This window comes from Laccaria bicolor, genomic scaffold, assembly GCF_000143565.1.
Source record: "Laccaria bicolor S238N-H82 LACBIscaffold_3 genomic scaffold, whole genome shotgun sequence".
NCBI lineage: Eukaryota > Fungi > Basidiomycota > Agaricomycetes > Agaricales > Hydnangiaceae > Laccaria > Laccaria bicolor.
The window spans coordinates 2,741,335-2,754,197 of record NW_001889874.1 but is presented as its reverse complement, the minus strand read 5'-3'; the positions used below and the strand labels follow the sequence as shown (position 1 = coordinate 2,754,197).

The window sequence follows — 12,863 nt, the reverse complement described above, 5'->3', positions numbered from 1 at the left end:
CTGGCGAAAACATTGCCAGGGTTTGGCGACGTGTCGTCCACCTCCCTCAATACCGCATTTGGCACGATGTTCCTAATGGCGCATCCAAGGTGACTGTTCATTTACAAGGCTGGCATTCCTTAACGGCGCTCTATGTGCTTCATCCTAAGTAGCTAGGATGGCGATGACTTGCTCATCTCCACATTCCTCTGCAGCTGGCAGCCTGCCAACGATGCGGCAGAAGGAGCACAAGGCGTTTTATGTCAACTCGGGTGGAAATAGACGGCCGAGTGACCTGAGTGCTTGTATTTTCATGAAGAGTATGCGGAGGCTGACCTCACGATTCGGCAGCTGACTCTGGTCGCCTCCAACAAAGTCGCGTGGCAACTCGGCACCGAATCGCGATTTAATCACGGTTATATAAAATTCACAGTGTTGACGGGGCCTTTCCGTCGACATGTCCTGACCCTCTCATAGCTCTTTTACTCGGCTCAAGAAGAAACTGGGAGGTACAAGCCTACGGACGAATTAAGGGTTGATTTTTGATTTATTCTCTCTGATTGGCGGTGGAGATATTACCATTACGGTACGTGTTTTCTCGAGCAATTTCTTGAACTTACCTATCTCACTTCTGCCTGTGGAAAAGATCTTTGCAGTCAATTCCGCCTACCTCCTACCTCGGTGAAGGCAACGCAAGGGAATGGAATATCAGTTCGAAGGATTGGATGTCGTGCCACACCGTGACCAACGTTGAGGTTACCCTCTCTGGTATGTATGTACCATGAAATTCGAAGGTAAGTGTTTACCACACTTTAGTTCCCTGCTACCCATAAGCCGATCAACGGCCCCGAACCGCAGTCCGTGTTACATAAATATTAACCAATTAACCCTTCTCTGGATATTCAACCGCTTCTGGAACAAGAAAATAGCGAGCAGTGATAAGGCTTTCTCGGTTCACGCTACGAGCCTGGCTACGTATACCGCCCCGCTCCCGATTTCTCGTTACGCGGATCAAATTACGGCCAAAACCTGCAAGAAACCGCTAACTTATTTGGTACCCATCAGCGTATAAAAGCAGGATGTGCAGAGTCGGTATTCGTTAGACCAAGACTCCAGTCAAGTGTAGTCTTTCCAACAATCCTAGTAGTGAGGTTCATTAACCACTCCTTCCTCCATAGTCGAATCTATCACTGATTTTCCTCTCCATGTTCTGTTCAGAGCATCATGAAGACCTTCGGCATCTCTACCTTCGTAACTCTCGCTGTTCTCGTCCACCAGTCCTCCGCCGCACAGTGCAGGTGCTTTGGGCGTGAAAATTTAGAGACCATGATGTCCTCCATGGTTTGCTGCCGTCAAGTCATGGATGCTAACCTCACGAAGGGTGACGGCTTAGTGCCGTGGTGCGAAGTAGTTGGGGAGAGATATTCGGGCGCCTTTAAGAGCTGTTGCGACGCGCGTGAAGGCAATGTGTCTTGCATGTAAACTCACTGGATCGAGGACGGATCAGGGTTCCACGAGTTGAACGGTATGCTGGGCGAGGCCAAGATTGCGTCGAGTGAGGTTCGAGCCGGGTTAGAGGAGACATGACATCGGTGTCCACAGTGGCTATTATCAAAAAGCCAAAAAAAAAAAAAAAAAAAAAAAAAAAAAAGAGAAGGGAGACCACTGCAATATAATATAATACGGCAGGTAAGCATCATAGTCTGTTGATCGGCAGTTACGCCCGCCAACTTGAATAATGACGTGGTTAAAGTCCTTATCATAGGAGTCGTTGTCCTCTCTATAGGCGTGTCTTACTCTTTTGCAATAATGTCGTATTCCACCCCAGCAACACGCTTGCCACCTAATCGCAGCACTGGATCGCTCCATACACAAAAACTCTGTTTAAAGCCTGCCGAAGTTTTGGCAGCTCGAGATATCACATAGAACGAGAAACGTACCTCGCGTTTGGCAATCAATGACGAGCACGCCTCAAGCTTGGGACGGCGTATATGTAGTCTCTCCTAGACAGACTTCGATATATGTGACACTGCGGGCATGGGCTTATATATTCAGTGAATAAAATTTGAATATACAGAAAATAAATTTCAAATATCTTCAAACTCAAATTCACTGTTTATATTTTGGATATATATAAATTTTATTCTTCAATTTTATTCAATTTTATTCCGTGCTTATATTTAGAATCTATTCAATCCATTTTAAGCGAAGAATATGTGCTGATCATATTTGAAATTTAGTCACTGAATAAATGCAGAATATACTGGAATCTAAATTTAGAATTTATTCACCGGATATATTTTAAATTTCATCTCGATATATTCGCGGGATAGATCTTGATGATATTCAAAATATGTTCAGCAGTTTCGATCATTGAACATAGTGTGAATATATTAGAATCGCAATGAGGCTGATCGAGTCACGTCACGCTCCGTTATCTCCAGCTAAATCTGATCGTCAGATTCACCTTTCATCAGCAAAATCTGTACGTTCAAACCCCTTCGCACTCTCTAAGAGCTTTCTAATGTTGTCCGTTCTGGCTGGTAGAAGTCTCGTCAAAACCCACAGTGTCCAACGCCGAGTCGTTAGCAGAATTGTGTAGGATAATTCATCGTCCATGACGCTCCCCACAACCTTCTCCGATTTTGTAACCTGGGCGCCCTGGGCCTCAATATCTTCCTTGCCCGTCAAGCAAGCCAACGCGATGCTTCCACCTCCACAACTTCATCAACGGTGGAGACCAAAGTGATCAGTGCATCACCCGATATCGAGGGACTGCGAACGTACGCCCTTCGCCGAGCTGCCTGCAGATGACGATAGCGAGGCAGGTAATGAGCATGCTGGTCAGAAGAAGAAGCGGCATGTACGGTTGTAGAGGGGGAAGAAGAGGAAATTTGTCAACATTCGTTCATTGCATCCAGATTTACAACTCGGTATCGAAAGCATCAAGCAGGCCATCGCTCAAGGTCAGTTTTATTCCCTTTCTGAGCCTACCTTTCCAACCCATTTGTACCAGAGTCTTTGGCACAGAAGGGCAAATTCCCGCCAGCTCTTAAGCCTCAGCTTGCACAACCTGCATTGCTAGCCATAAAGCTATATTTGCGACTGCCAACCTTCCTTAGAAACTCATAAAACGGACTGTATACACGGACCACGTCGCACTCCTCGTCGAGAGAAAAGAAATACTTCTCAACGAATTCGCCGAATTGGCATGGCTTGGCTTCGCAAAGGCCGAAGAAGAATTCGAATGGGAACGAAGTGTTGTAGCATGGGGTATGTTCCCCATCTCTACTGTCTACGCCTACTCACTTTCTTGCTTACATAAACTGCAGCAAGCGAAGCTACCTGTCAGTGCATGGCGCCCCTGTGGTGTTGTTGATCAACATCCATCTCCTCTGTGGAATGTCATGTGGGTCCGGAAGAGGTCGTTCCAGCACCCGTGCCCACAGCGGTACTGTTCGCTGCTTCGGCTGCTTCTGCACAGAGAGAAGGAGGGTAAAGAACATGGTCAACACTCTCCTATGAAACAGTTCCGCATGACTGAGACGATGAAGAATATCATTGGTTCTACTGAGTAACGAGTGTTGTCGATTGGAGAACGGAAAGAAGTGAGTGTTTTGGTGAACCGAGGCATCAACCGGCTGATGCTTGTCATAGTACATACGGGGTCTCAATGATTCAAGTTAGCTAGAAGGTTTAAGGAAGGTTCTTTACCAAAAGGTTTGGCCATTGATTTTCTCTTCCGAATTTACATTGATTTATAGCTGCATTTCCTGCCAGTGGTGCCCATTCCATCGTAACTCTGGTCATTCACAACCATCGGTGACCGTAGACTTCCTTCCTACCCTGCCTATTCAGGATGTTGAGCGGGCTTCGCACGTTGCGCGCCAGTTTCAGTGGTCGAAAATTTCAACGTTAGAAATCGGTTAGAAACAAGCTTGGGGGCCTGTCATACCATTGTTAGAACACGAAGACCAGAATGCACAATTCTTCGGAACACATACGGCGCAGGTGAAGATAGCAAGATATTGGTGAGTCCGTCATACCATCACACTTCTTGACGTTTGTTCCTCGTTATATCGAATCGTTCTCAGCTCACTGCCGCCTTCAGTCGGGCCATGTGCATGCGCATCGTTCTTTTTTCTCCATGGACCAACTAGCGGAAACTCCGGAGATTTGATTTGACCTAGATAGATTATCGGTAAACGAGCATAGCTATACCTCTTCGTGAATGGACAAGTGCACCAATTGTGTCCGACGTTAGCACCGTGATTGTACTCGCCGTGCGGCGGGCGCTGTTTACTACTTACCTCGACACCAACAGCTTGATTTTGATCTCACGGCTACTTGCTTCCATCCATGACGTCGTCAAAGCATACAACAACGAACTCAAACTCTATTCCTCAACGTCACAACGACTAGAATCAAAGCTCAACATTCAACATCATAGATTTTGTTCTACTACGTACAAGGGATTATACTAACACGTAAAAGATACCAACACGTAAAAGGAAGCACAAGATGACGAAAACACATAAAACGAAGAGTCGACATGCGATCTAACGCATAAGCGCCATCAGAAGGACGTGGAATTGTGAGAAACGAACGTATATGCTACGGATCTAAGTACGAGCTGGGTCGTGAGCCGAAGGTGTCGGTGAGTACTTACATTGCTTTGTTCATCCTGCACAATACTGACGGATGTGATCATTTCCAAGAACTCGAGCATTGTGATTATATCGCACCCGAAGTGTTGTTCGACACGAATGGACACACCTTCGGCATGTGGTCCATCGGCGTCATCTTGTGCACACTCGTCGTCGGCTGCCCTCCATCAGATCAAGGACCTCAAGTAAGCTTTTCGGTTTAATGCTTGCTTTCTCCATTTAATGTATGACTTCAGGAGCATCCGCGACAGCGAATACGAATTCCCCACAGACCGCGTCATCTCTGGGGCGGTCCAACACCTCATTCAACAAATTCTGACTCCCAATCCCTCACAACGTCCAACCCTGCACGAAATCGTTGACCACTCATTCTTCACACAAGGCCCCGTCCCCTCCTACATCCCTACCTCTGCACACGATGGCACTCCGGACTTCAGACACATATCCAAGTCCGTGTCAAGCACCAACCTTAAGCGTCTGAGAAAGTACGCGCTTCTGGACGAGGAGTACCCCATGGCGACGATGCCATCGTTCACGTCTGGAGGCATCACAGCAAGCAAGAGCATCACCACCAGCATCGCACAGCAGTGCAAGGAGTTCCAGAAGGCCGTTCGACCCGGCTCGCCTATCTCAGCATTGCTTAGCTCGGCAATTGTTCATGGGCAATCCCACTGGACCCAGTGGTGCTGTTTCCAATGCCTGTGAGAACCAGTTATTGAGGGAATTGCAAGCGGTGAAGGAGAGCCCCCTTGCTTTCGACGCCAACTTCGACGCCAAAGCCGCAGGGAAAGTATTGCGGACCCCAGAAGCGCACCTGCCCGTCAGTTGGGTGGACTACTGCAACAAGTATGGCATAAGGTACGCTCTGATGAGAGTGTCGGAGTGCATTTCAACGATAGTACCAGTTTGGCTTTGAGCCCTGATGAGGTGTACGTTCCCTTTTTTACCATGGCACTTCATTGTTTGCAAACGCTGTTCGACTACGTCACCTCCAGGCGACGCGGAACCATATTCGTGCGCAAGTCCTATACGGTGGACACACACCCGGACAAGCTTGAGAACAAGGTGTACCTGCTGAAACACTAAACAGGAGTGTGGTGGGGAGGGTTCAGGCGCACACTGCAGGGAAAAGGTCAGTTGCACGACTTTGTGAAGAAACAGATGGACGAAAACTTACGTTGTATGACCCAGTTCGTCGACTTCTTCTTACGGGCGCAGGGCATCTTCGCGACTCGGAATCTCCGTTCCGGGCTGCCATGGGTCCCAGAAGAGCTGGCCATCCGACTTGGTAAGAAATACTCTCATGTGTTGGGATGGGAATTGGGAAAGGTCGTCCTGCTGTTGCAGGTGCTGTTTGATTAGTGCTGTTACCCCAATATTTTTGGACGAGTGAATAGATAATCTAGATGTGCTCATAATTTTCGTTCTGCTTTCATTCTGGTTTATTTAAGTCAATTTTGAACCACAAACATTCGAAATCAATTTGAGCAACCCGTAACCCTTCTAACTGCCCTGATACCCGTCCGCCCACCCTCAACCACTCGCCCCACACACCAATGCGCGCCATAAACCAAAAACTGCAGGGACATAACCACCCCTACCATGGAACAAATAGCGATCACACCTTCTGGCCAGGCGTCGAAAGCCACAAGCTCGAGGAAGAGCATGAGGGAGAGGGCGGAGGTGAACATGCAGAGGCCTGGGACACGCGCTGAGAGGGAGAAGAAGAAGTAAGAGCCGTATACGTCCCGAGCACGAGCCTGGATAAGGAAGGGTTAGAAGAGACAGCTGAGTAGATATAGGAACATACAATGAATGTCTGTAGGTCTGCCCAGTTATATTGCAAGAGAAACCAGGCGTCACATGCGATGCCGAGACCAGATGCAATGCTGCTCGTAGCAATAGCACGCCGAGCGTAGAAGTTGACATTGAATAGTGACCCTTGGGAGATGGAGAAGACGGCTGTATCGACACTGATGTAAGTGACATTAGCAACTCCTTCCGGGAACGAAGTCGAATGTACATACGCTGCTAGTGCGACTAGCTGTATGAAGAGTTTGAGTAAGAATGGAATCAGGGAGGGAACGAAGAGAAGAGTGCTCACCAAACCTCCGATATAGGTCCACTCCATCTGTAAGCGCGCGAACACCTTGTCATATTCTGAGTCCGTAGTAGCTTCCTTCAGTTCGCTGTACATCGTAAATGACGCCAGAACTCTCTCCATCAGCGATAGCGACAGAGCGGCAATTTGACGATTTGTTGGGAAACGGCAAAGAATTCGTGTACGCATGAGGTCGCGGATGATGATGTGAAGGTCGACGGTCACAGGGACGAGACGACTTTGGGGGCAGATTGATCTGTGGCTGCGTCGTGAGACCGATGGTGGAAGGCTATTTTATCAACTAGTGTGACACCGCAGATGTGGGATGCTGAGAAAGGTCCTCAAGCAACAGCTGCAGTTTCTATTGATTCGAATGCAACATCGCCCACTCGCATACACATGCCGTCATCTATTCAGTTTACCGTTAGCTAGCGAAAAAACCAGCCACCGTCGAGGAACCACTCGTTGTTGAAGAACCAACAGTTGAGGAACCAGCCATTTTTGAGGCGGCCACCATTGAGGAACCAACCATCACCAGTGAACCAGCCGTTCCGGCTGTTGAGGAGCTAACAGTCGAGCAAGAGGTCGTCGCTGGTGAACCAGTAGTTGTTGAGAAATCAACAACCGAGGAATCAGTCCTTCCTCAGGAGAAATCGGCCACTATCGACCATCCAGTTGAAGCACCAACAGCCCCCGATGCAGAACCAACAACACTCCTCGAGAACGGGAGAAGAAACGCCCATTGAGACTTTTGCACCGGCTGAGACTTCCAAAGTCGGCTTCTACAATCTCTTTTGCTCACATCCTGACTGGGTTTTCGCTCCTTATACCTTATGTATCGTTTCACTTGAATCTCTTTTGGAAACTTGGACAGTCGGCAATTGCACGTTTGCTTCGTTTGTCATGATTTGTTCTTCGTTTACATATGGACAGATCTGCTGTACCAGCACGTCGACCTTCTGAGCCTAAGTCCTGACAGACATAATCAAATCAACATAACCTAGCAAACGGTGGATATCAGATACTCTGACAAGGGGCGGAGATCACTCACCCACTGGCACAACTGCAAAAGAAGATCGACAACTACCTAATGATCCAAAGGCAAATAGGAGACTCACAGCCTATTTCATTCTTTGAATTAATCATCAACTAGAACCTGTTGAAATATTAACAAGATGCCAGTGGACGATTGAAGGAAAGAGTTATTTGACACGGCTTGCTGCCAAAGCACGTAGGTTGTACTCAGGTTGAACGAGTACCTCCGCCCTCCATCCATGCACTGGCCTAGAAAAGTAAGAAGAGCGTCGGAGCGCGAGTTCAAGAGAAGCCACAACTACATGGGGAGTGGGGAAATACTGGGCTACCATGGCCAACAGCACCACAGACAGGACACTGGTGCTCGTGCATGATCGTGTACAATGGCCGAATTTGTGCGAAATGACGCCTTTCCCGATTTGGTAATTGCGTCATTTGAACTACCGATCCAACCCAAGTTCATCGTGTTCTCGTTGGCGTTGATGAGGCTGACTTCGTTCCCAACGTAGGATCAAGAGCCCGAGCGAGGATCGAAACTGATACGAATGGCAGCGTTGCCGTTGGCGACAAAAGTGAGCTTGAGTTAACACACTTCACCCACTCTTGGACGACAGTCTTGACTTTCTCTTGTTGCATAGCGTTCCCACCGATGAAGGTGTAGGTGAGTTCCTTTTGTTTGTTAAGTCACAGAGATTGCACCACCAACGCCAGGCGTCCGACATCTGCGGCTGACCGCTGTAGAACCCATTGCTGCTCTTTCTCTACAGTTCATCACGTAGATGGTCAGTGAGCACATCTGTCTCCTCTGTGGATTCCATTCTGTTTAGGCTGGCAAGAAGCTCGCAAAAGCGAAGTTCCGTCTCGAGGAAAGCGCCGTTGGCATAGCAGTCAGGCCTAAGTGCATGTACACCTGAGTTAGGTCATACTATATCTGCTTCAGCTGGAAAGGTATAGTCTCCGTGAGTGAGGGGATCATTGGCGAAAGTGAACAGAGTCATAGGGCTAGAGACGGGGAGCTGGCAACGAAGATCCAACTCCTCTCTGATTAGTTGGATCCCAGTTAAAATCTGTTGGCCAGGGGTAGAAACATGTTTGAACGTCAACACCAGTGGTGAGACCAGCTCTCTCAAGCCTCCGATCATCTCGACTATGGCGATCACGAGTACTGCGACTCAACCAGTGACCCCCCCCCCTTCGTAAACCCCTGTTGATGAATTGTAGATGGTACAGTGCGAACGGCACTTGCAAATGCAGTCTTTGGGACGGTAGAACTCCGGGAACTAGCAAGAGCTGAATACATTGAGAGACGCTTTGCAACCCATATGAGTATGCAATCGAACTGCTTTCATCTCACACCTTTTGCGTTTGATTTTGGAAACGTACAATTGTAACAATCGTCTGAGTTGACTGCCTGCACGTGATCTAGACTACCTTGAAATCAAAGATGAAGTCCAAGAAAACAAATCGGTTGCGCGATCGATGGATGATACAGTATGTGAATCATAACCAAATGTCATCTCTCTTTTGGGATCCATTCGCAAGTGAGGTGTGCCATGTCAGGATGGTGTTCGTTCAAGAACTTAAGTGCCAGCTTTTCCATGTTTTGATTGAGCAAGCGCGTCTCTTTTAAACCCCTCAACTGGTCCCGCCATCTTGACACAGGCTCTGGTTGAGCCCCAATATCCGACAAACGACCCCTATATCTGGCTTCCCGGTAATCAGTCCACTGGCCATAGTTCTCCGCACAATCTTTCTTCTCAAAGAAAAAAGCTGGTGGGAACCAAGATTTGTATGCTATGACGGGACCTTGCCCTGTAAAGAAGAAGAGTTTTCAGTTGCTGATTCGCTCAATGTATAATTACATACCTGTGTCACAAATATATGTCCCGCATAACAAATCCAGTTCCAAATCTGTTAGGTCATCGTCGACAAGCGTCTCACCAGAAGGGTGATGAACTTCTCGCATGGGACCACCACCCACAGGACCACCCAATATTTTGTCAGCATGCGTAAAGCTGATGACTAACCGCCATGGCATCCCCCCTCGAAGAAGAGCTGCACGGATACGTGGTTGACGGACCAGAATCTCTCGGAGGTGAATATAGCTATCAAAGTCGCGCTTGCTGAAAACATAATTGGGGCCACGAGAAGGGAGCTGATAGATGACGGGCATACTTGGGGGGGGCTTAGGCATCATACTTTTCCACACCAGGGTACGGAAAGGTACCCCACGCTCAATCAAAAAAACGGGCAATATCAGCCTCCCTATAACGTGGATCAAGTCTACAAACCAGAAGTACGTCGGCAGCAGTAGTCACCGCTAGCTTCCAAAGCACGGTCGCCTCACTCTTGAAGTCGAAAACAAAGATCCAACGGTGGTTGGCTTGAATCTGTTCAAAAAAGGATAATGACCCGACTTCAGTCGTTTGGTAAACACCAATGACTGGCGGTTACTTGGCGAAAGATCCCAGTAATCACTCGACGGACATTTGCCAGCTACCAAAATTTTAACAAATTGCAAAGACAGCCGAGCTATATCAGACGCCTCAAATTGTCGGCGCATTTCTGGCTTGTCATCCGTGTCCAAACCAAGCCAGCGGGCAAAATGTTGTCTATCCTTCTCAGAAATTTCAGGATGCGATTGTGGAATTGGGACTGGAGGAATCAATCCATAGTGCTCATGCAATGTCTCACAGACGCCAATTTGCAACAGCTCCAGCAGAGATGTCTGACGCAGGGTGTTGACGGCTTGAAGATGGTCAGAAGGTAAATCTGTCTCAACATATGGTTCAGGATTTGTGGGTGGAGTGGGGGCACGGAGGGGGGTATTCAAAATGGGAGGGGGTTCATCGCCTAACCCCATCTGTGCGATTTCCTCTCTCTCCTCGTTGGTGTAGTCCCCAAGGAACGTTCGATAGTCCTCTGACTCCTGCCACGTTTCTGGCAGGCCGGCTCCAAACTCTTCACAGATATGCCATGTATTATTGAATGAATCATAGCGTTTGTACTTGTCTTCGTACATCTCCAGAATGTCGACGCGCTCTGCCATTGTTTTTTCCTCTGGAATGAGTTGGTTTCCGCCATTTATAGGCTCAACCCACTCAATCACCCTGGCACTCCGGGTTGGTGGTTGGCGCTCGCGGTTCCGTCGTCTCTCACGATCTCTAGCAGACTCCACCTTTGCTCGTTCAAGATTTTCCTTTTCGAGGTCTGGAAGATACTGCTGCCACGACTTTGAACCAGACTATCTCGCAAGTGCAGCGGTCCCAGGAACGAGCGTAATGGCATGTTGCGGGTCGGTGGTCAAGAATGGGACCCCCGGATTGTCTGTTAACGGTGCCAGACCTCGATAGAATTCACTTTGCTTAGCTAATTCACGTTCTTCAGGACCCCATCTATACCAGACAGGTATACCTCTCTGACAGAACCACCGAATCGAAGGCTGATGGTCAGAAGGTCCCTGATTGGGTAGCTTGAGGAAAATCCCTGCCCGAGGATTATCAATTGAAAAGTCGCAAACAGTGGAAGCGGAGATAGTATCCACCCAGGTAGAATCAAAGCAAATTTCATTTGGGTAATCAAGGCTTCGCTCTTTCAAAAATGATCGCCAGTCAGGTACTCCAAGAATGGCATCTTTTCCTTGGTCTTCGCACCGCTGTCGATAATCTTTCTGTGCCTCTAGCGAGAACTCAGCTCGAGCCACCCCATAGGATAGTAAACCCATCCAGACAAAAAAACCAATCTCGAGAAAGCATTGCAGCTTTTTTGATAGAATGGGGTTGTGTGAAAGACGCCCGATAACCCTTGGCCCGAGGAGAATATGGAGCGATTGCTGCAATTTGGTAAGCTGCAAGAAGTCTTCGGGTGACATGGAGCAAATCGAGGTCCAGCCTTGTCCAAGAATCAACAATGTCTTGGGGCAGTGAATATTTTCCTTCTGATGTTGAGGGAAAAGTTTGTGGCAGGCGAGCTAGGCGATCGAAAGGAAAACCAACTAACATTGGTTCGCGAGGAACAAAGGCAAGCCAACCATGAGTGTCTGTCCACCATCTTGGCTCTGTAAAGTCTTTCCATCCCAAAGTCATAGGAAACTGCTGCTTATTGGGGTCTGTTTCTTTTGGAACTTGAATCGTCCGTGAGCAATTTGGCGAATAGTAATCCACACCAGACTCGTGAATCAGTCGACCACGGGAGCGGTCAAGCGGCCTGGCTCAAATGTCAGATGTTTTTGTCGATGACATTCGGCGAAATCGCTTACATGGACTCGTTAGCGCACGATGGCACTTTCTGCTGAGATAATCCGCCCTCCTGCCAGAAAAAACCTCTCCAGAACTCGCGTTTACTATTTGCATGAGTCATTAGTTCCAAATTACCACGCTCTACAAAAAGGTGTACTTACGGCATTTCAATTGATAATCCACGAAGTCACAACAAGATAGAGTTTGGTCGGAGTGCCAGCGAGGCGTGGAAAGAGGAGGAATTCGGGCGAAAGAACGTTCGGCAAACAAGAGGGTGGAGAAGTGAGAATCAATGTTTGTCAAAGCTTTAATAGTTGAGGAAATGCTGAGCGATAGGTGTACAAGGACCGAAGCACGTTAAGACGCGCAGAGAGAGAAGGCAAAGTGTTGGAAAAGAGGGTGTGAGGACAGCGCGAGATGTGATTCTTAAAGGATAGTGTGCATATGTGAGAGAATGATACCTCATGTTCTTTGCCGAGACGCAAGAGAGCTCTGAGAAGGTCAGGCGGGCACAAAACAGAAGGGCAAGTGTGACGGAAGGTGAGGAAAGCCACTTCGGGCGCGTTCGGCAAAGCCGAGACGTGCAGCGTCTAGAGAAGATACTTGTGGGGAGAAAGAGTGAGGCCTGAGGCCTGCTGGGACGGATAGCCCGTTCGGCAAAGCCGAGACGCGCAACAACTTGATTAGAGACGATGGAGAACCTGTGAGAAAATGTTGAGTTTGTTAAGGCACCGAGTGATGGCAACTTTAATTTATTTACTCGATCGTCACAGCAACGTTAACTGTACATGTGACGACTGGCGTGTACTTGGGGTGTACATCCAACTAGATCCAACTCCATCG

The 12,863-nt window shown here is 48.2% G+C and overlaps 4 protein-coding genes across 4 annotated transcripts; 2 read left to right on the top strand and 2 right to left on the bottom strand.

Moving 5' to 3' along the window:
- Positions 1-2,789: 2,789 nt before the first annotated feature.
- LACBIDRAFT_309330 (uncharacterized protein) lies at positions 2,790-3,358 on the top strand (the record flags this gene model as incomplete). Its single annotated transcript, XM_001876312.1, has 3 exons — positions 2,790-2,945; positions 3,102-3,252; positions 3,312-3,358. The coding sequence occupies 3 exons, from the start codon at positions 2,790-2,792 to the stop codon at positions 3,356-3,358; spliced, it is 354 nt and encodes a 117-aa protein (XP_001876347.1).
- A 1,387-nt stretch (positions 3,359-4,745) lies between these two features.
- LACBIDRAFT_309329 (uncharacterized protein) lies at positions 4,746-5,732 on the top strand (the record flags this gene model as incomplete). The annotated part of the gene is made up of 3 exons (XM_001876311.1): positions 4,746-4,831; positions 4,883-5,308; positions 5,378-5,732. 3 exons carry the CDS (start codon positions 4,746-4,748, stop codon positions 5,730-5,732), a joined length of 867 nt encoding a protein of 288 aa, XP_001876346.1.
- Positions 5,733-6,124: 392 nt separating this feature from the next.
- LACBIDRAFT_323094 (uncharacterized protein) lies at positions 6,125-10,831 on the bottom strand (the record flags this gene model as incomplete). The annotated part of the gene is made up of 14 exons (XM_001875908.1): positions 6,125-6,243; positions 6,271-6,406; positions 6,457-6,690; positions 6,751-7,036; positions 7,189-7,302; positions 7,799-7,810; positions 7,866-7,868; positions 8,276-8,451; positions 8,709-8,929; positions 9,166-9,213; positions 9,415-9,594; positions 9,649-10,065; positions 10,270-10,437; positions 10,477-10,831. 14 exons carry the CDS (start codon positions 10,829-10,831, stop codon positions 6,125-6,127), a joined length of 2,469 nt encoding a protein of 822 aa, XP_001875943.1.
- Positions 10,832-11,471: 640 nt separating this feature from the next.
- On the bottom strand, positions 11,472-12,186 carry LACBIDRAFT_323093 (uncharacterized protein; the record flags this gene model as incomplete). The annotated part of the gene is made up of 4 exons (XM_001875907.1): positions 11,472-11,673; positions 11,782-11,988; positions 12,041-12,124; positions 12,182-12,186. The coding sequence occupies 4 exons, from the start codon at positions 12,184-12,186 to the stop codon at positions 11,472-11,474; spliced, it is 498 nt and encodes a 165-aa protein (XP_001875942.1).
- Positions 12,187-12,863: the final 677 nt, after the last annotated feature.